This window comes from Gracilinanus agilis, chromosome 5, assembly GCF_016433145.1.
Source record: "Gracilinanus agilis isolate LMUSP501 chromosome 5, AgileGrace, whole genome shotgun sequence".
Taxonomy (NCBI): Eukaryota; Metazoa; Chordata; class Mammalia; order Didelphimorphia; family Didelphidae; genus Gracilinanus; species Gracilinanus agilis.
Window position 1 is genome coordinate 68,208,497 of NC_058134.1, and position 22,327 is coordinate 68,230,823.

The window sequence follows — 22,327 nt, forward strand, 5'->3', positions numbered from 1 at the left end:
ACTGCAACCATATAGCCTCAGGGTAACTAGGAGGTTCAGTGGATAAAAAGCCAGGTCTGGAGACCTAGAGGTCCTGGGTTCAAATTTGGTCTCAGACACTTCCAAACTGTGTGACTCTGGGCAAGTCACTTACCCTTAGGAGGACAGGGAGGGAGCTGAAAAAGAAGAAAAAGGGAGGGAGAAGAGCAAAGAGAAGGGGAGGGAAAAAAAAGGAGAAAGGGGAAAGGGAAAGAATGAAGAATTAAAAAAAAGAAGAGAAATTGTGAAGGAGAAAGGAAAGAAGAGGTAGAGAGAAATGAGGGGAAGAAGGGGGGAAATGAAGGACAAGAAGCAGAAAAAAAGACAGATAAGGGGAAGACTGAGAAAGAGAAAGGAAAGAAGAAAAGAGGGTTGGAAGAATGGAGATGCGAGGTTGAAGGAAGTTCCACACAGAGGCTGAAGCCAGGGGGCGTGGCTTGGTCGTCTGCTCCGGAAGCGCTCTTCCGTGGGACCCTGACTTCCGGAGCAGTGCTGTCGTTGCGGAGGCCGCTGGGCGAGGAGGCCATTTTCCATCTCAGGAAGGAAGGAAGGGGCTGAGCGGGCGGGCGAGCGAGCGAACGAGACGGGGAGAGAAAGAGGAAAGCGAGCTCGGCGCCCCCCGGGCCGAGGAGATAGGGGCAGAGCCTGCGGCTGAGGTAGCTGCAGGCCCTGGAGAGATGTTCTCTCTGTCGAGCACGGTACAGCCCCAGGTGAGGCCTATGGCACCTTCTCCCCGTCTGGTGTCTGACTCGTCTAAACCTGGGCCCCCAGGCTCTCGCGCCGCTCAGTCCTCCTGTCTCAGGAAGGCGGCTGGACTGTGGGGAGCGATTCCTGGGAGCTCCAGGAGACCTCCCAAATCTTTGACTGCCTTTGCGACCGGAAGAGCTATTGGTGTAGGGAGTCGTGACTTGGGTGTTGAAGCCCTGGGGACGCAGGGAGGGCGAAGCTTTCTTGACCCTGGGGGAGGGGGTGTGTGTCCGTGTTCCCTGGGGAGATGACCCCGACTTTTGGAATCGGAGACAGCATTCTCTTTCCAGGTTTTGACAAAACATACACGAATCGGGTCTCCCCATCCATCTTTTGAACGTGGGAGAGGTCACTGTTAGAAAGCATTTTTACGTTGACCAAGCGCTTTTCCCACCTGATGGGAGTGGGGGGTAGTACACGCATTATTTTTGCTATTTTTGAAAGGAAACCTGTTACCTGAGGTTAGAGGTTAGAGGACTGGGCCAGTGAGGCTCCTCAGTTCCGGGATGCCTCACCCAGGTATTGAGAATTTATATGAATTCTGGCGGAAAATACTGGCCTCACCTCTCTTTCGGATCAGAAATTGCTTCAATTTAGTATAAATAGCTTTTCAAGGCAGGAGTTCCTAACGTGTGGTCCAGGAACTTCCTTTAAAATTATTTTGATAGCTATTTTAATATATTTGGGGCTTTTTGATAGTCTTTATTTTATATATCTGAAAACATTTTGAGAAGGCATACATAGGCTTCAGCAGATTGCTAAAGGTATCCATTACACAAAAAGTTAATAATCTCTTTTAAGTTTTTTTTTTTTTTAATTTTTACCTTTCATCTTAGAATCAATACTTTATATGGGTTCCAAGACAGAAGAGCAGTAAGGAATAGGCAATGGGATTTAAGTGACTTACTCAGGTCATAAAGCTAATAAGTGTCCGAGGCTAGATTTGAACCTAGGACCTCCTGTCTCTAGGCCCACCTCTCAATCCACTGAACCACCCAGCTGCCCCCTTTTAATGTATTTTGTAAAGTTAGCTTTCAACATTCTTTTTTTTTTTTTTTTTTTTTTTTTTTTGCTTTCAACATTCTTGATGGGCACTCGAACATACTCATTTCTGTTCATTCAAAGCTTGAGATCTAACTTTTGATTTTTTTTTTAAGGCATTACAATGTTTTGATTAGTGGGCAGGGGATTCCAGAAATTTTAAATGTTGTTGTACTACAGATATTGGAAGACTATATTAAATTTTTAGTTTTTTATTCATTTAAGTGCTCTGGAAAGAGAAGAAACATCCAGATCCCTGTTAAAGAAAGCAAATTCTTCTGACAAAAAAAAGAAAATGAAACTTTTTGAAACAATTATTAGTAAAGATGGCAAATTATTATTTTTACTCTTAAAGTTATAAGAAAAATAAAACAGTCATTTTTAGAAGTATATTAGGAAGCTATTGATTAAATGTTAGGATTTTTCTCAAATAACCAAAATGATTTATGATATCTACACCAAACATTTCTTTTGTTGAGATTTTTTTCTGATATAATGATTGCAATTAATAAAGTACCTTTTCTTTTTTTGTTATCAATTATGGCTTAAATCTGAATATAATATGGATTATTGAACTAGGCACTTAAAAGTTTTAAGTTCTAATCCCTTACTTCAGTTCTTTCTAAAGTGGTATGGAATAACTGTACTAAAGGGCTATCCATATATATCTGCCTTCCCTTGATTTCTGATTTTTATCTGTGTAGGGATTTCCTAGTTTAGATGCAGAACAACAAGTTTGGCCATTTGAGAAAGTTACTTGGGTCACTGAAAGTTTAAGTGACTTGTCCATGGTCATAATGCTAGTATGTCAAAACATGAATCCAGGTTGTCCAAATAGCTACTATGCTGCATTGCTTCTTATGCAGATATAAGTATAAGGAGAAAGGTGAAATTCCATATCATTTGGTAACCTTTCTATAATAGTAATGCCAGAATGATTTTTGCTATATATAAGAAATATTCTAAATGTTTTGGGAAAATTTTGTGCTAACAGTGGAATTGTAGGATTTAAGAGATGGACAGAGCCTTAGAGATAATTTCCTGGATTGTTCTTAGATTCGGAAACTGGGATTGAGAAGTAAAACTAATTACCTTTTTCTTTCAAAATTTCCAATGTCACAGCTATTTAGTGGCTATTCAGAGTCCGTATCCTATCTTCTGACACCACTCCCTCCCCCCCTTCTAATATGCTACACTGTTTTCTTTGTAGTTATAAATATCTGAATAAACTTGCATGTGAGACCTTGACATATTGTGACACAAAGGGAAAGTAAAATTAGTGTGTGCACATACATATTTACTAATCCTAATTACACATAATTTTCAGTAAATATGAGCTATTTGCATGCTTGCAGCTGTGCTATGAGCTGGGCACAGGAAAAGAAAAGTGAATTGTCACTGCTCTCAATGAGCTTACATTAAAATTATAGAAGAAAAAAACCTGAGAAAGTCTTTTAGTTGGCAAGGAAAAAAAAACTTCCTTTCTTTTCTCTTCCTCTTCCTCTCCCTTCCTTTCCTTCCTTCTTTTCTTCTTCTTCCCTCTTTCCCTCCCTCCTTCAAGGCAGAAGAGCAATAAGGGATAGGCAATGGGGGCTAAGTGACTTGCTCAGGGTCACAGAGCTAGGAAGTTTCTGAGGACATTTCAGCTTTCTTAAAGTGTTAAAATACTTTGGTTTATGAAAGTTGGTATTATTTTGTAAGTTAATTTTTAAAATTGTCTGATTTTTATTAAAGGTAAGATTACTTTTTAGTACTTTCCTTCTGGTAAAAAAATTTCCAACAATATTAATCTTTAATTTGATTCAGGTTACTGTTCCTTTGAGTCATCTCATCAATGCTTTCCATTCACCGAAAAGCTCATCTGTTTCTCTCAGTGCATCAGTTTCTCAGAGTCAATATCGAGAAGCAGCCCCTGAACATGAAGCTCCCAGCACTGAGGTATTTTCAGTTTTGTTTGAATAATGCACTTTTATAGAGGGATTTCCATTTATAACTGATTGAACTCTTTAATTTAGAATTTGCCTTCAAGGCCTTTAGCCTACAACTTAATGTATATTAAAATTGGAAATATCTTATTCTAGCTTTATTCTGAGCATTAAACTTTTTTTATCTCTTATTAATTATTAAAGGTTTTTACTTTTACATGACACTAGGAAACTTAGTGTTACTAGTCTAGGCAATAAGAATCATTCACTAGAAATTATAGTATATTCCATCTGGATATTTACTACTTGATAGTTATTAATGAGACACACAAAGAAACTGTCTCTTCATTTTTACCTAGAAAGATAACAAGAACTGAGATTTGTAAGAGAGAGAATTTGTTTTTAAGTAAAAAGTGTAAGGCAGAAAAGTAATGGGTGATTAAATTTATGCTCTGGTGCTTAGACTTACTTTTAAAAGGGAAAATAAAATAAATTGATCAATTTCTAAAAATATTTGGTGTATGTATTTATAATGTGATTCAGACTTAAGATTTCATCTCTGAGAATTTCCCTTGGAATCTCCTACCGAGATATACAAATCAGTCAGTAAGCATTTTTAAAGCACCTTCTATATTTCAGGTACAATGTTAAGCAATAAAGATTTAAAAAAAGCAAAAGTAGTTACTGATCTCAAGGAGCTTATGTTTTGATGAAGAAGAGAACATATACACAAATAGGATAAACAAAATGAATATAGAGTGGACACTAGGTAACCTTTTCTTCATCTTGAAGTCTTAAAGGTGTTTTTTAATGGTATTGAGCGGTTTTAATTGTCTTGCCCAGGGTTGATATATCAGGAATTAGACTTCACTCAGGTTATCCTGATTCCAAGATGGGTCTACTATCTTTACTATTATGTTATTAAAATAATGAATCATATTTGGGTGCTAGAGCAACTTAAAAATCTCAGTATTGGGAAGCATAGCTCTTCTTTCTTTGATACTTTGTAATTTAGTATGTTATAGTCTTTAAACAGTCACATATGTTTAATAAACTATCATTCAGGCCGACTGTTGCTACAATGGAAGAGTATTAATAGATAATAAATTTATGCCATTATGAAATTTCCATTACTTCTCTTCCTCAGTTAATTACGTGATTAACATATAGAATTATATATGGTAATGTAGGAGAGATGTATTGTTTTAATATATTATTTATGAAATTGATTTTTTTATAGTTTCAAAATGTTAGTGATTCTTTTTTACTTAATAATATCTTTCATTTGTATGACTTAGACAGAGGTTATGTTTAATCCCAAATTTACACAGTAAATGATACATTTTTCTGATTTCTGTTCATTATTCTCTCTTCTTTCTTCTTGAATTCATCATAAGGAAATGACATTGTTTGAGTTGGCATGGAACAATTCTATAGTATATATTAGTTTATCATTTGTATCTCTCAGATAATAACCATAAACTTGCAAATTTAGCTAATGAGGTCAAGGAAATAGATCATTTCTAAACCTGAAATTTCATGTTTCCATCCAGTTCTCTTACTTGATAACCAATTTCCTTTTTATTTCTTGCCTCCCCATTTGAATGTAAATTCTTTGAGAATAGGGATTGGCTTCGTTTTTTTTAGCACTTAGCACAGTACTTGGCTTAATAAATATTTGTTTTTTCATTCATTCCAAATAATGCCAATAATTCCATAAAGGCAAAAATATGAGCCATTGATCTGTCAGCTAAAGATAAACATAAAAGTAATGAAAATTTGCCATTTGCAATTGCTCTTTTATACAGATTATATTCAAGATCTTTCCTTTTCTGAATTGATTATTGATAATTTGAGATCCCTCACCTGGGATCCAGTAGTGGCATGGGAAAGGTTAAGTGTTTGGTGGTAACAGGAGGGAAGGAAATATGCATTTATATAGCACTTACTATGTGCAAGGTACTGTACTTAACATTCTACATATATCTCTTACAACTTTTCAAGGTAGGTTCTCTTGTCATCCACTATTTTATAGTTGAGGAACCCCAGGCAAACAGGTTAAGTGACTTGCCTAGAGAGACACAGCTAGTAAATGTTTGTGGAAGATTTGAACTTAGGCTTTACTCCGAGCTCAGCATTCTTATCCATTGGACCACCTACTTGCCTCTCCTTAGTAGTAATACTAGCTAGTAAATATTAGTAAATACCTAGTGGCAAAAGTATACATATATTTTTGAAGTTATATAACATTTGGGAGCCATGAAAAGTAGCACAGAGAGACTATTCAAATATGATTTCCCAGTATCAAGCAACCTTAGTACTGGGCCTAGACCATTTTTCAGGTGTTGCTGATGACCACCTTATTTTATTTTTTATTTTTATTTTTTAAACCCTTAACTTCTTCGTATTGGCTCCTAGGTGGAAGAGTGGTAAGGGTGGGCAATGGGGGTCAAGTGACTTGCCCAGGGTCATGCAGCTGGGAAGTGTCTGAGGCTGGATTTGAACCTAGGACCTCCCGTTCTCTAGGCCTGACTCTCAATCCATTAAGCTACCCAGCTGCCCCCACCTTATTTTGTAGGATAATACTTATATTACTTATTTACCTCAGCAAATGGTTCCCCAATTCTTTTCTGTATATATGGCAAATAGATGACTGCCTGTTTTTAAACCTAGCTGAGAATTAAGGTAGTTTATATGAAGATGAGAAAAAGCCAAGAATTTTTCTTTTTATTAATAATAGTTCTTAGCACTTGGTTACCATTTGGAAGCTATTTCTCATAGCCTTCAAATGACAGTTTTTTGCATTCTTACTTATAGAAATACTTAGGTAATGATGTGATATTCTTTTTAATTTTACTGTTGACATGCTGCATTTCATTTTTTTTTTATTTTAATTTTAAACCCTTAACTTCTGTGTATTGACTTATAGGTGGAAGATTGGTAAGGGTAGGCAATGGAGGGTCAAGTGACTTGCCCAGGGTCACACAGCTTGGAAGTGTCTGAGGCCAGATTTGAACCTAGGACTTCCTGTCTCTAGGCCTGGCTCTCAATCTACTGAGCTACCCAGCTGCCCCTGCATTTCATTTTTTATTAACCTTTCATAATTCCTCATATCTTAATTTTAGTAGTGTGTTGTTACAAGGTAGCCTAGTGTAATGATTAAAGCCAGTCTTGGATTACAGAATGGTTGCTGATTTGTTTTGGAGGGAATTTTTTCACTAAATCAATGAAGTTATGTGAGTGGTGTAAAACTCAGAATTGCTATTACTTTCAAATACTGCTTATTAAGGTTTTAGAAACAAATGACATGATCAACCTATGTAATTGATCTCAGTAAAACCAAGATGAAAAAAAATTTCCTTTTTGAAAAGAGAAGGAAATTAAACCTTGATATGGTTTGTAAAAAATGGGTAATTAACAAGTTGATTTTATAATTAGATTAAAGGTTTTAGAAAATTTGCCTCATTCCTTCTGGTAAAAAATATACTTTTTATTGTAAAGATGTGATGATGATAAAAGTTTTTTATCTTGTTGATCTATAGCCTGTGCTTAACCTAAAGGACCTGGGATTATCTGAATTGAAAGTTAGACAACTTGATGAACTAGTTGATAGTCTCCTTCCTGGCTTTAGTACAAGCAACAGAGTTTCTTCTCGATGGCATACATCTTACATCTCTGCACAGTCCTTCTTTGAAAATAAACATGGTATGTGAAATTACAGACTTTTTTTATTTTTTAATGGAAATGAAAGGCAGCTTTATTAAGGGATGTTGACCTCAATTTCCCTGAAAAGAATATCAGTTGCTTAGCTTTTTTCCAGATTTTTTAGATTTATTTAAAATAAGTAATGTTACAGAAATCAAGTGAAAAGCTTTTAATGATTTTATTTCGCTGAGAAGCAGGAAAATAGGAAAAAGGGATGTTTTTTGTTTATTTTTAATGGAAGGAAGTTATTGGAGTTTATCCACAAAGGGTTTGGGCATAGATAGGAGGAATTTTAGGAGAGATGTTGAGAACTGAAGTAGCATACTACTTTTTTCTCTACATATGCCATTTTCTTTCCTCAAGTATATATTTGTGAAATAACAAGACATTTATAAAGTTCTTCAATTTTTTCAGAGTGTTTTATATGTGTTATCTCATTAGTGAAGGTAGGTAGGAGAAAAAAGACAAATCATTCAGTTTAGGATTTAACCTGAAAGTTCTTTTTGCTATTTCCTTCTCTTTTGCTTGTCATTACATTTTCAACAGCCATTAAAAATATACATCATAGCAATAGCTCCTTTCTAGGTTTAGGCATTAAAGGAAAATAGAAGGGGACCCCATACCCAATTTCCTTTCTTTTTGGTGAGTCCTTTACCTTTTCAAAGCTTTTAAGGCATGGCCCCAAGGAAGTGTATGGTATATGGTCTGGTTTCACAGCTGTTGAACACTTAATCTTTGGTAATATTGTATGTTTTCTCAAGTTTAGAAGAACATTTTTTCTTTTTAAATAAAGGAGGGACCTGATAACAAGAATATTATGGGTAGTTGAAAGTACTCATTTCTTCTATGTATGAAAAAACTTTTCACCATACCAACTATTTAGGTAATCTGTGACTAAGGAGCAAGAAAAAACTGCTATAGTGCTTTATCTGAATTCCTTAGACATAATGAAAGAACAGTTGGGTAATTATTTTTTGGAACTATTAGAATTGCTACTAAAAAGACAATTTTTTTTGTGCTCTTAAAGTAAACTTATTAGTCTACAGAAAATATTCTTTTGAACATCGTAATTTAAGGTACTAGCTTAATTGGCAGTCCTGTGTCAGTTAAAATATTCTTTTGAACTATTTACAAATCAAGAAACTTGAAAGATGTTGAAATCTTAAGTAATTTGGTTGTTTAGAAATACTTCTAATTATATTGAGGAAGGAAAGTTGTCTCATATGATAAAACATGTACCTAATGTAATCTTATTAGTTTAAAAATTATAGTACACGTATTAGGCTTTTTATTGAACATACTACCATGGTTTTTCATGTGAAATGTTTATTTATGTGAAATTTTAAAAAATGTTATTTTGATGGGAAGTGTTTTCTTTGTACAATTTTATACCTAGGTTTCTTAGACATTTTTAGCACCGTACGTTCCTCTTGCTTGTACAGACAACATCCAAAAACTGTTCAAAGTATTTGTGCAGATCTTCAACGATGGCCAGGTATGAAACAAAAAGCCTTTTGAATGAGTAGATTAATTTTAAATAGTATCTTGATTTTTTTTCTCATTAGTAATAGCATTTAGAGTGCTTTAAGGTTTGTGAAACATTTTGCAAATATCTCATTTTATCCTCAGAAAACCTGGGGTATAGATACTATTATCATTTCTATTTTATGAATCAAATAAAAGAGATGGATTAAATGTCTTCCCACTACTCTGAGGTGGTATTTGAACTCAATCCTGATTCCAGATCTTAATACTTTTATCTATTGCAACACCTACCTGCTTAGTACATTAAAGAGTATAAAAACAAATATCTGAGTAATCCATTCCATAGGATTAAAAAAAATATTTTTGGTAAATTTTAGTATTTGTATTTTCCAATCTTTGTAACAGACTGAAATTTAAGAGTAAGAAGTGTCAAGTTGAGTGAAACTCTTGATTGTATTGATTCTATTTTATCAAGTTCTAATTCATCTTGTAATTTTAAAAATGTAATTTGTAAAATATTTTCAAACTAGATAACCCATAATTTGGACAGACTATTTTTGTATCCCCAACTCATCATATTTTCTGTCACATAGTAGTCACTTAATAAATGCTTATTAATTGATTGGGCTATGCAGAATTGATGTTGCAGAGCTTTAAAACAGTTATTTGGGGGGCAGCTGGGTAGCTCAGTGTATTGAGAACCAGAACTAGAGACGGGAGGTTCTAGGTTCAAATCTGACCTCAGATACTTCTCAGCTGTGTGACCCTGGGCAAGTCACTTCACCCCCATTGCCTAGCCCTTACCACTCTTCTGCCTTGGAGCCAATACACAATATGGGCTCCAAGACAGAAGGTAAAGGTTAAAAAAACAAAAACAAAAACAAAAAAACAGTTATTTGGTGGTGTACTTGTCTGTCTGTAGCACCAATCATAACTTTTTTCTCTTTATTGACAACTAACCCTGATGTAACATTTATAGCAAATGACCTAGTTGCTTATTTTACTGAGGAGATTTAGGCCATCTGTCATAAGCTTTCTTAGGTTCCATCTTGCATTAAAAATTTTTTTTTGCCTTGATATATTTTATTTTTTACGTTATCCCTTTTCTCTTAGTATCTCCACCCCCCCCCCAACAAATAATATTTTTAAAAGAGGGAGGAAAAAAGGAAGAAGAGAAATAACCCCAGTAAAACCACTATGTTAAAAAAGTTTAACAGTGTGCAGAATGTACCATACATGTGGACCTCCTACCTGTTCAAAGGAGTTGGTTTGGGGAAGTCTTGTCATATCTTTGGAGCTGTGTTTACTCTTTATTTTCACAACATTCACTTTTGATCATTTGATCATCATTCTTTTCTTTTACATTGTTTTAATTGTGTATTTGTCTTTGTTGGCCCTCTTTCATAAACCTTCTTATCATCTTGTCTCCTTCCCTCTAATTTTGAGAATTACCAAAATCTTTTAAGTTTAGTTTTAGTAATGATATTGGTATGAGGCAAACTGATAAAGTAAATTAGTTTTATAGTAGGAATTAAATTAATTATTGGAATTCATGTGAGAGAGTGAATTTAAATGTCAAGGTGCTTTCCCTTTTGGAGGGGGAAAAGGGTGATAAGAAAGTACAAAGTATATAGTATTGGGTAACAGTAAAATATTTTTAAAAAGATGAAAGATAAACATTGGTCTTGCGAATTTTCCTTTTATCTTTTCTGTGTATTCTATTTTAGTAAAATGGAAAGAAAGGTAATAAATATTCTTTGTTCAGTTTTTGTACAGTCTCGGGGTTTTAAGACCTTGAAATCAAGGACACGGCGTTTGCAATCCACCTCCGAACGATTCACAGAAACACAACATGTGACCCCCTCTTTTGTAAAGGTATTTAATTTGACTTAATATAAAACTCCAGAAAGCAAATATTTGATACTTTTTATTTGTTGATTGGTCTTTAATTTTGTGCTCATTTTTTTAAGAATACAAATTTAGAGTTATTGTAGTCTTACTTTTTTAGCTAAACTATGCTTGAAGCTAAATTTTAAATTTATTTCTTATACAAAAATGTTTTCTAGCATTTTGTCTTTGCGCTAAAATGACTGCATTAGCATACTAAGGTTTTAAGTAAATACTTACTTCCCTGTTTATAACGTGATTTTTTTTTTAAGGTCTTAGACTTCTGATAATTTAGATGAAAACCACAGTGATAATTGTGGAGATCATTTGCAGTGATAGGAGTGTATGTGTGGTAGTAGTAGGAATATTATCACCAGGAGCAGGAGAAGCAGATATGTATTTCAAAGAAGGGCAAATGTTTAGGTAATTCTTTCCAAATTAGGAGTCTTAAAAGTAGTAATTCTATTGCTTCCTAGTATTAATTATTTAATGTTCCCATCACACATCTGAGGCTTAGATTAGTTAGTTTATTTGCTTGGGTTGATACAATAACTTAGAATGAAATTTAGAGCCAACATTCTGAATTCCTGAATCAACATTCTGTTGTTTTTACCTTTAGAAAAGGAATGGACCTTTGATTTTATTGGTATAGAGCAGTGATGGGCAAACTTTTTAAAGAGGAGGCCAAAGAAAAGGAAATGCTCATTTGTCAGTCTGTTTCTAAAGCAACTCTTTCGAAGTTTCATTGTATTGTATCCTACTCATTGTATTCGTCAGATTAGGAATAATGTCACTCAGCCGGATGGAACATTTCAGGGGGCCACAGTTTGCCCATCACTGGTATAGAGAATTCCCCAGTGATGAAACTGATCAGTGTACCAATAGAGGTCAGCAACTTATCTGCAATTTTTTAAAGCCCTTTAAACTGAGTATCAGTTCCCAGGCAGAAGAATGGTAAGGGTGAGGCAATTGGAGTTAAGTGACTTGTCCAGGATCACAAATAGAAAATGTCTGAGGGCAGATTTGAACCCAGGACCTCCTATATCTATCTACTGAGCCACATAGCTGCCTCAACTTCTCTGCATTTTCAAGTCTTAGAAAAACGTTAAGAGCACTGAGAAGTTATTCAGGGTTATGCAGACAATATGTGTAAGAAGTAGCGCTTGAACTGGGATTTTGTGACTGAAACTGGGTCCACTGAGACATAATGCTGATTCAGAATGATGGCAAATACACCAAAGCTGGAGTAATCAGACTTGAAAAATCCCATGGAATTAGTTCTGTAGCAATGTGTTAGGTTTGTAAATATTGTAGTAAATATAAGTTTGTAAATATTGTACACCCGACAGATGTTAACAAATGTTTGTCTTTAGGGGTTTCTTTTGCGGGACCGTGGATCAGATGTTGAAAGTTTAGATAAACTCATGAAAACCAAAAATATACCTGAAGCACACCAGGATGCATTTAAAACTGGCTTTGCAGAGGGTTTTCTGAAAGCACAAGCATTAACTCAAAAAACAAATGGTAAGTTGATTTCATTGGATTTTAATACTTGTGAAATATGTTTAAAAGAAAATCATGGTGCTAAATCCAGTGGTAATAATCAAGTACTAATCCTTTATCTTTCTACCTTATTTTGTCTACTTCTTTTCCCAGCTTTGGGAGAAGACCTCTGACCCCCAACTATTTTTAAAATTTATTTGGAATAATTAGGAAGGCAAGAAAAAAACATTAGTGAACTTTTGGCACGAGTAGTTTTTATGAGGTATGCTATTTATAGGACTATGTACTACATATTTTGCTTACAGTACTACATATACTACAGAGTTATGAAGTGGATCCAGGCCAAAGTAAAGGAAAGATGAGTCAACCACAGTATTCTAATATGATACAGTGAAAAGAGCACTGATTCTGGACTCAGAAGACTTAAATTTAAGTCTTCTCTCTGATGATTTTTTACCTTTGTGAACTTGAACAAGTTGCTTAATTTCCCTTGGCTTCAATTTCCTTTTCTGCAAAGTTAAGGGTTTGGATTATGTGGATTCTTAATTTTCTTTACAAGTTTATGATCTTAGTTGCAATTTTTGAAGGCCAAAGATTATTTGTGTTACATATGACCTTTGACATGATTTGGTTTAAAGCCTTCTGTTCTCGTTTGTTTTCCTTTTTTTTTCAGATTCCTTAAGACGAACACGTTTGTTCCTCCTTGTTCTCCTGCTGCTTGGTATTTATGGACTATTAAAAAACCCATTTTTATCTGGTAAAGGTTCCTTTTCTGATACTAGCTTGTCAACTTTTCATTGCTTTAAATTTGCACTTTGCTCTCTTGTTTTCATAGAAATATTACATTGTCTAGAAAGTACACTATGATTAACCAGCCTAAAGCTAAGAAAATAACAATAGTACAGGCACTCAAATTATATCCATTAGATTTTCTTAGTTTGGAATTATCTGAAAGTACTTTAGGTAGAATTAGAATAGGGATATATATATATATAGTCACTCAGTATTTAAATGCCTTCTATATGAGAGACAGTGTACTATAGTGTGCTGAGCACTGGGAATACAAAATAAAAAAGAAACCTTGCTGTCAAGGAGTTCATGGTCTGATCAGGAAGACATAATACAAGTAATTGGTGTTCTAGTCCAGGTGTGACAGTGTGTAAGAGGGGAAAACTAGATATATTATTTGTAACAAGTGTCAAGAGGAGAGGTAAGGGAGCATACAAAGGATCTTGTGAAAGTCAAATAGACAGAACCTGACAACAAATAATGGCAGGCAGGGATGATGTCTAGATTGAAACCCTGAGTGACGGGAAGATTGTGACACTCTTGATTGACTATAGAACCTGACAGTCCAGGGGAGAGACTTTTTAGGGGGAAATAATGAATTCAGTTTTAATCATGTTGAATTTAAGATTTCTATGGGACAGAGATATCTAAATCAGTTGGAGATGTGTGACTAAATTTCAGGAGATTAGTTTAAGGGCATAGAGATGGAATTGAATCTATGGGAACTGATGAGTTCACCAAGTGAAATAGTGTACAGAATGAAGTGAAGAGATTCTGAAAAATAGTCCTGCAGGACATTCACAGTCAGTATGAGATCTGGACAAACATCCAGCAAAGGTGACTCAGAAGTAGCAATTAGATAGGAGAACTGGTATAAGATAATATTACAGAAACATAGAGAGATGTGAATCAAAAAGAAGAGGATGGTTAGCAGTGTCAGACAGAGGCCCCAAGAGAAGACTATTAGATTTGGCAATGAAGAGATCATTGTTAACTCAAAACAGTAATTTCACTTAAATGATCAAGTTGGAAAGCCAGGCTTTTGCAGAATTAAGAAGAGAGAGGATGAGAAGTGAGGGGATTGATCATAAATGTCTTTTTTAAGGAGTTTAATACCCAAAGGGAGGAGTGATATGGGACAGTAGCAGGGATGGATTTATCAAGTAAGGATTTTTTTGAGGTTGGAGACATGGGTAGGTTTGTAGAAAATGGGAAGCCCCCAGGAGACAGGGAGGAGGTGGAAGATAAGTAAAGAATGGGGATGATAGAAGGGTAGTCTTATCCAGATGATGGGATGGTTTGGGATCATTTATATAGATAGTGTGAGATTTTCCTTGTCAATAAGAATGGCCTTTCAAAGGAGGCAGGGATAAGGGAAGAGATAGCAGAAAGTATCTAGTATTGTGTGAAGGGTAAAAGTAGAGAAGAGGGAGCTTTCAGCCTAGAGGGTGAGGTGAAAGGGGCACTATGGAAGTTAGAGGGGGAGTGAAAAGGTTTCATGATTTACTCCAGTTCCTTTCAGCACTCAGCAGCTTGTGAGAAGGAACAGAGGCAAGCGCATAGGAGAGGTAATACAAGCCTTGGTGGGGCAAGATCAGTAATAGGGACAAGGGAATTGAGGAATAGGATAGTACAGAATTTATTCCTGAGGGGTCAAGAGAAAAGAAAGATAGAGTGTAGCTAGTGCAGAGGCAATGATCTGGAAAGAACAAAAGACTTGAGGGAGGAGTAAGGAAAAAGAATTAGGGTTAAGGGTTGCTCAAGAGGGAGAGGTGAAATGAAATAGATTATGATAAGGGACATTTGTGAGTGATGGCCTATTTCCAGGTCATTTGCCACCTCTGTATTTATTTATTTAGATAACATGAGATAATTTAGTTAATTTTATTATTTAAAAAATTGGAAAATCTAAAGAAAGCTGTAGATAATTATATCATAAAATACATTAAAGCTGGTCAAATATCTGTCATTTTAGGCAGGTGATAAACTTTCATTTAAAAAGACATTTATTGAGAGTACTGTATGCAAAGTACATAATATAATTTCACATGATGGTGATTTTAGATAGTCATGGGGGCAGCTGGGTAGCTCAGTGGATTGAGAGCCAGGCTCAGAGATGGGAGGTCCTGGGTTCAAATCTAGCCTCAGACATTTCCTCGCTGTGTGACACTGGGCAATTCATTTCACCCCCATTGCCTAGCCCTTACCACTCTTCTGCCTTGGAACCAATACACAGTATTGATTCCAAGAGAGAAGGCAACTCCCTTCCCCCCCCCCCCCAATAAAATAAAATGATAGTCATGTTGCTTATTTTTATAGATAAGACTGAATTTTTACAATTGCTGTCTTTTATTGCACAGATGAATTTTAAATTGTCTAATAAAATGCAAATTCTTTAAAAATACCATAATTCCATGAAATAGTTTTTTCCTTTTTTTCTAAAAGGTAGATATAATGTGACATAGGTCTTCTTTTTCCATCACCTCTAGTTTTTCACTTAATACTTTCTCTAGGCAGACCTGTTGTCTGAAAGGAAATTGCTTGAAATGAATGAGGATTGCCATTCTGGCCCTTTTAATGGTCTTAGCTTGTTCAATGTCCTGGACTGGTACTTTTCTGAGTACATGTTCTATTCTTGGGCAAAATTCTCCTTTCATGCTTCCCCAAACCCACCTTAAGATCTAGGTACATATCTGAGAAAAAGATTATCTTTGTAATTTTTTTGAATCACTTCAATCATTAAGAAAAGACAAATAAAATTTAGATATAATTACTGAACTTTCTTCCCCCAAAAGTAATATCCTTAAGATAGTTTCATTTTTTCCAGAAGTAGCTGTAGTTCAGCATGATAATGAAATTGACTTCTTTTTTCTATTCTTCCATTTTATTTCTTCTTTTACTCATCTTTAATTGTACTCACTTCAAAGAATAAACTATAGTATTTTGAAATTGGGGGAGGGGGATAACGTTTCTTACTGAGATATTTAGAAATTTGTTAAGATAACCTTATGGACTTGTTTATTTGTATGCAATTAGAGTGTTACTAATAGTCCTTGCTATTAAATGGCTCTTTTAAATAAGCAGAATATTTTGTTTCAGTTAGTAAAATGCAACTGGGCATGCAAAATTCCTAAATTGATCATTGTTTGTCAGTAGATGAAGAACCATGGTATAGTAGCAGATTCTGCATTTATAATCATAAAATAAAAAATCACTTAAGAAAATCAGTGAATGTCTCTCAAAATATATAAGCTTAAGATAGTTTTAATCAGTAGTTTCCCTGAAATTGATATTTAGGAATATTTTTGCTATCCCTCAGATTTTTTCTGTCTCTTATCCTTTTGTATCTGGTTGCAACTAGTAAGTAGTCACAAGAAACAAATGACCAGTGATGTGGAATTTGGGATGAAATAAGAATTTCAATACAAAGTTAAAATAGCTGTTTTTCAGGCCCAATTTATTTTTTTAGGTTGTAGGTTTGTACCTTTGTAGGTCAGATTTGTTTATTATCCATGTGTTAAGAGAAATAAAAAGAAAATAGTCTTAAAGAGAAGTTAAAGAAAAGGAAGAAAATATCACAACTTACGATTTATTCACTGTAAAGAAGATAGTGATCACAATCAAGATTGTGACTTAGGAGATTATAGCTCTGTGATTTTTGGACAAAGGGAAATTACCTTAATCTCTTAGGGCCTGTAGATTTTAAAATTAATATTAATATTAAATTTAAATTAACATTCAATATTTCCAAAGTATAATATTTATAAAGATTTATTAATATTTAACTAGAGAGCTAGAGAAAATAGGCAGTGCTTACTCAAGCCACTCACCTCGAAGAAAGAGTGCATGGCAGAATAAACCCAAACTATACAGACCGCATAACGATGTATGTATATGAAAGGCAAAAGGAAGTGTGGGTAATACAGAAAGGTGTTTTGGACAATGCAGTTCCAGGGGTTCATGATTTTCCAACTATACAGGCCTTAGTTATCCCCATCATCCCCATTTTGTGTTTTTGTTTTAAAAACCCTAATTTCTATTTTAGAACCAATAATAAGTATTCTTTTTTCCAATGCAGAAAAGTGGTAAGAGTAGGGCCACACAGCTAGGACATGTTGTGAGGCCAGATTTGAACCAAGGACCTCACATCTCAAGGCCTGGCTCTCTATTCACTGAGCCACTTAGCCACCCTAGTTTCTGCTTTTGTGATGAAGTTGTTGGGCGGTCTACATACATACATGTACATATATATGTTTCTGAATAGTCTTTCCAGCTTTAACATTTTATGATCCTGTGAAGTGTAACACTGTTCTTCTTTTCTTGCCTATAGTCCGATTCCGGACAACAACTGGACTTGATTCTGCAGTTGACCCTGTCCAAATGAAAAATGTTACCTTTGAACATGTTAAAGGAGTAAGTTCAGAAGTTTTATTTGCCTATTCAAATAGTATCTGAATAATATTTTACATGCCTTTGCACTAGCTGTCCTCCAGTAGTCTCCTTTCTTCCATCTTTTTTGAAATTCCAGTTCAAGTAGCACTTTCTTCATGAGGTCTTTCCTGGTCCCTCCAACTCTTAGTCTTCTCTTCCCTCCAAACTTTTATGTATTTCATATTTATAGGTATTATGTGCATGTTATCTCTCTCATTAGCATGTAAAAGTATTTGAGAGCAGGATCTTCATATTTCCAGGCAGTGTCCAATTTAGTATTTAACATAATAAATGCTCATTATTTATCAAGTGCCTACTCTGTGTAAAGCTTTGTGCTAATTGGTGCTGCAGCTGTGTCCTTAAACTTTTTTTTTTTTAATAAAAAACAGAATCTCTTTTATTTAAGAAAGCATACAAACTGAGGATCAGAAAAAGGAGTCCCTAATTCTTTTTTTATTTTTTATTTTTTTCAGTTTAGCAGTTCAGGTTTTATTTTTTTTTTTAATTTTAAAAATTTTTTATTTTTAGAAAAATTTTACATGGTTACATAATTCATGTTTTTAATTTACCCTTCACTCCCTCAAGCTTCCCCCGCCCCCAAAGCTAACTCACATTTTGACTGGTTTTAACATGTGTGGTCAGTCAAGACTTATTTACATTTTATTATAGTTACATTAGTGTGGTCTTTTAGGGTCTTTAGCCCCAATCATGTCCTCATCAACCCAAGTGTTCAAGCAGTTGTTTTTCTTCTGTTTCCTCTCCTGTAGTTCTTCCTCTGAATGTGGGTAGCATTCTTTTCCATAAATCCCTCAGAATTGTCTTGGGTCGTTGCATTGCTGCTAGTACAGAAGTCCATTACATTCGATTTTACCACAGTGTATCAGTCTCTGTGTACAGTGTTCTTCTGGCTCTGCTCCTTTCACTCTGCGCCAATTCCTGGAGGTCTTTCCAGTTCACATGGAATTCCTCCAGTTTATTATTCCTTTGAGCATAATAGTATTCTATCACCAACATATACCACAATTTGTTCAGCCATTCCCTAATTGAAGGGCATACCCTTGCTTTCCAGTTTTTGCCACCACAAAGAGCGCAGCTATAAATATTTTTGTACAAGTCTGTTTATCTATGATTTCTTTGGGGTACAAATCCAGCAATGGTATAGCTGGATCAAAGGGCAGGCATTCTTTTATCGCTCTTTGGGCATAATTCAAAATTGCCCTCCAGAATGGTTGGATCAGTTCACAACTCCACCAGCAGTGCGTTAACGTCCCAATTTTGCCACATCCCCTCCAACATTCATTACTCTCCTCTGCTATCATTTTAGCCAATCTGCTAGGTGTGAGGTGATATGGATGAATATTTACAAAAATATAAATTGCCTAGATTAACAGCAGAAGAAATAGAATACTTAAATAATCCAATATCAGAAAAAGAAATTGAACAAGCCATCAAAGAACTCCCTAAGTAAAAATCCCCAGGGCCTGATGGATTCACATGTGAATTCTATCAAACATTCAAAGAACAATTAATCCCAATACTATACATATTATTTGATATAATATGCAAAGGAGTCTTACCAAATTCCTTTTATGACACAAATATGGTACTGATTCCAAAGCCAGGTAGATCAAAAACAGAGAAAGAAAACTACAGAACAATCTCCTTAATGAACATAGATGCAAAAATCTTAAATAGAATACTAGCAAAGAGACTCCAGCAAGTAATTAAGAAGATCATCCACCATGATCAGGTGGGATTTATACCAGGAATGCAAGCATGGTTCAACATTAGAAAAACCATTCACATAATTGACCATATCAACAAGCAAACCAACAAAAACCACATGATTATCTCAATAGATGATGAAAAAGCCTTTGACAAAATACAACACCCATTCCTACTGAAAACACTAGAAAGTATTCCTAAAAATAATAAACAGTATATATCTTAAACCATCAACAAGCATCATATGCAATGGAGATAAATTAGAAGCCTTTCCAATAAGATCAGGTGTGAAACAAGAATGCCCATTATCACCTCTGTTATTTAGCATTGTACTAGAAACACTAGCAGTAGCAATTAGAGAAGAAAAAGAAATAGAAGGTATTAAAATAGGCAATGAGGAGACTAAGCTATCTCTCTTTGCAGATGATATGATGGTCTACTTAAAAAATCCTAAAGAATCATCTAAGAAGCTTGTAGAAATAATCAACAACTTTAGCAAAGTTGCAGGATACAAAATAAATGCACGTAAATCATCAGCATTTCTATATATTTCCAACACATCACAGCAGCAAAAGGTAGAAAGAGAAACACCATTTAAAATCACCCTAGACCAGGGGTCGGCAACCTTGGCAACCTTTTTGGCCATGAGAGCCATAAACGCCACATTTTTTAAAATGTAATTTCGTGAGAGCCGTACAGTGCTCACAGTATGTACTCCTGTAACAGTGCGAGCTCCTGTAACAGCGCCTGAAAAAAAAATTTATGGCTCCTGCAGAAAGAGCCAGATATGGCTTAAGAGCCATATGTTGCCAACCCCTGCCCTACATAATATAAAATACTTAGGAATCTATCTACCAAAACAAACACAGGAATTGTACAAACATAACTACAAAACACTTTCCAAACAATTAAAACTAGATCTAAACAATTAGAAAGACATTGAGTGCTCATGGGTAGGACGAGCTAACATAATAAAAATGACCATTCTACCGAAATTAATTTATTTAGTGCCATATCTATCAAACTACCAAAAAACTTTTTTACTAAATTAGAAAAAACTATAACAAAGTTTATTTGGAAGAACAAAAGATCAAGAATATCAAGAGAAATAATGAAAAAAAAACCATGAAGGAAGGTGGCTTAGCAGTACCAGTTATTAAGCTATACTATAAAGCAGCAGTCATCAAAACAATATGGTACTGGCTAAGAGATAGAAGGGAGGATCAGTGGGATAGACTTGGGGTAAGTGATGTCAGCAAAACAGTGTATGATAAATCCAAAGAGCCCAACTTTTGGGACAAAAATCCACTATTTGACAAAAACTGCTGGGAAAATTGGAAAACAATATGGGAGAGATTAGGTTTAGATCAACATCTCACACCCTACACCAAGATAAATTCAGAATGGGTGAAAGTCTTGAATATAAAGAAGGAAACTGTTAAGTAAATTAAGTGAACACAGAATAGTATACTTGTCAGACTGGGAAAAGAAAGATTTTAAAACCAAGCAAGAGTTAGAGAAAATTACAAAATGTAAAATAAATAATTTTGGTTATATTAAATTAAGAAGTTTTTGTACAAACAACAATGCAACCAAAATCAGAAGGGATAAAACAAACTGGGAAAAAATCTTTATAACAAAAAATTCTGACAGAGGTCTACAAATATACAAGGAGCTAAATCAATTGTATAAAAAAAAATCAAGCCATTCCCCGATTGATAAATGGGCAAGGGACATGAATAGGCAATTTTCAGATAAAGAAATCAAAAGTATCAATAAGCACATGAGAAAGTGTTCTAAATCTCTAATAATTAGAGAAATGCAAATCAAAACTAATAGTTTTTGATCATAAAAGATCTAAAGATTTCACTACTCTTGGCACAAGTACAAAATAATACAGTATTTTTCTAGTATTTAGCACTATGCTATTCCACTGAATTCTGTGGAAAATGCACCAATTACTATGTTATACTAAAGTAAGAAGTTGTGGTTAGTCATGCATTTGTATAACTTCATTCTTCTGTTGCCCTGCTCTCATCTTTTTATATGTAGTTTGGGTGGGGATATCAGAGGCCTGGAATAGATAAGCTAGTGTGTAATAAAGAAATGGAGCTGAAATCTTGAAGCCAGATTTGCAGCTTCATAGAGAAACCTGTAGCTCCAACAACATCCAACTGACTTCTTTGCTAAGTTTACCTTTTTCACTCTCTCTCTTCTTTTTGCACTTTTATCTTTACTTTGTCCCCAAACACTCATTGCCTTTATTCTGTTCCCCAACCTAGGTTATAGTTAGAATTTCCCTACAAGTCAGAATTTCTGTTCTCAGTAATTTTAAGAGGCTTCAACTAAGCATTGATCTAATCAAAGGTGTAAGTGAAGAAGCCTTAGGAAGTTGTATCTTTTTAATTGGTAGTTCTCTCTCTTTTTTATTTGGTGTAGGGAAGCCTTCAGGTTTTTACTTAACTGTTTGACACAATTGATTTGATCAAGATTTGGGGACTTTCTGTCACAGACGGATGGTGATAGACTACCTAGTTCCTATATATCTTTTCCAGCAAAAACATGAAATTCACCCCAGACTGAATAATGCTCAAGAAACCTAATAAGAGTTTTTGGAGACTTCTATCATGAAGGCTACACAAAAATCAGAAGCCTATAGGGAATAGGAAAGGAGCCTTGTTAGCAAATCCAGGGCCAATACAGATATAAGCAGTCTAGCAGGTTCCTAGTACAACATAGTTGGGCCAGAAACACATGTACCCTGCAGGGTATTTGTTTAGAGACAATAGGGGTTGAGGGTTGTGAACACAGGTACCTAGAGCCTCCAGTGTCCCTGGCACTGTCCTGATATATCAGAATCTCTAGCCCACAGTTCTTCCTTTAGAATATTTTCCCATAATTCCCAAACTCCCCAGGCTGACAAGCAAGTCCATTAGGTTATACATGTATCATTGTTCAAAACCTACTTCCATATTATTCATATTTGCAATATAGAGTGATCTTTTAACATCAAAACCCCATTTATGTCCCTATTAAATTATGTGATGAGTCATATGTGTTTCTGTTCCCAC

At 35.0% G+C, this 22,327-nt stretch overlaps 1 protein-coding gene across 2 annotated transcripts in view; it reads left to right on the top strand.

Moving 5' to 3' along the window:
- The first annotated feature begins 529 nt into the window (after nucleotides 1-529).
- The window catches only part of YME1L1 (YME1 like 1 ATPase), a 45,803-nt gene continuing 24,005 nt past the window's right edge, over nucleotides 530-22,327 (top strand). The window contains exons 1-8 of one of the 2 annotated variants that reach the window (XM_044677308.1): nucleotides 530-728; nucleotides 3,613-3,744; nucleotides 7,274-7,436; nucleotides 8,833-8,931; nucleotides 10,687-10,796; nucleotides 12,182-12,332; nucleotides 12,985-13,068; nucleotides 17,431-17,513. In XM_044677308.1, the coding sequence (XP_044533243.1) occupies nucleotides 696-728; nucleotides 3,613-3,744; nucleotides 7,274-7,436; nucleotides 8,833-8,931; nucleotides 10,687-10,796; nucleotides 12,182-12,332; nucleotides 12,985-13,068; nucleotides 17,431-17,513 (855 nt within the window). In that variant the 5' untranslated portion in view covers nucleotides 530-695. The remainder of the gene's footprint in view (nucleotides 729-3,612; nucleotides 3,745-7,273; nucleotides 7,437-8,832; nucleotides 8,932-10,686; nucleotides 10,797-12,181; nucleotides 12,333-12,984; nucleotides 13,069-17,430; nucleotides 17,514-22,327) is intronic. The other variant, XM_044677309.1, reaches the window with a different exon arrangement.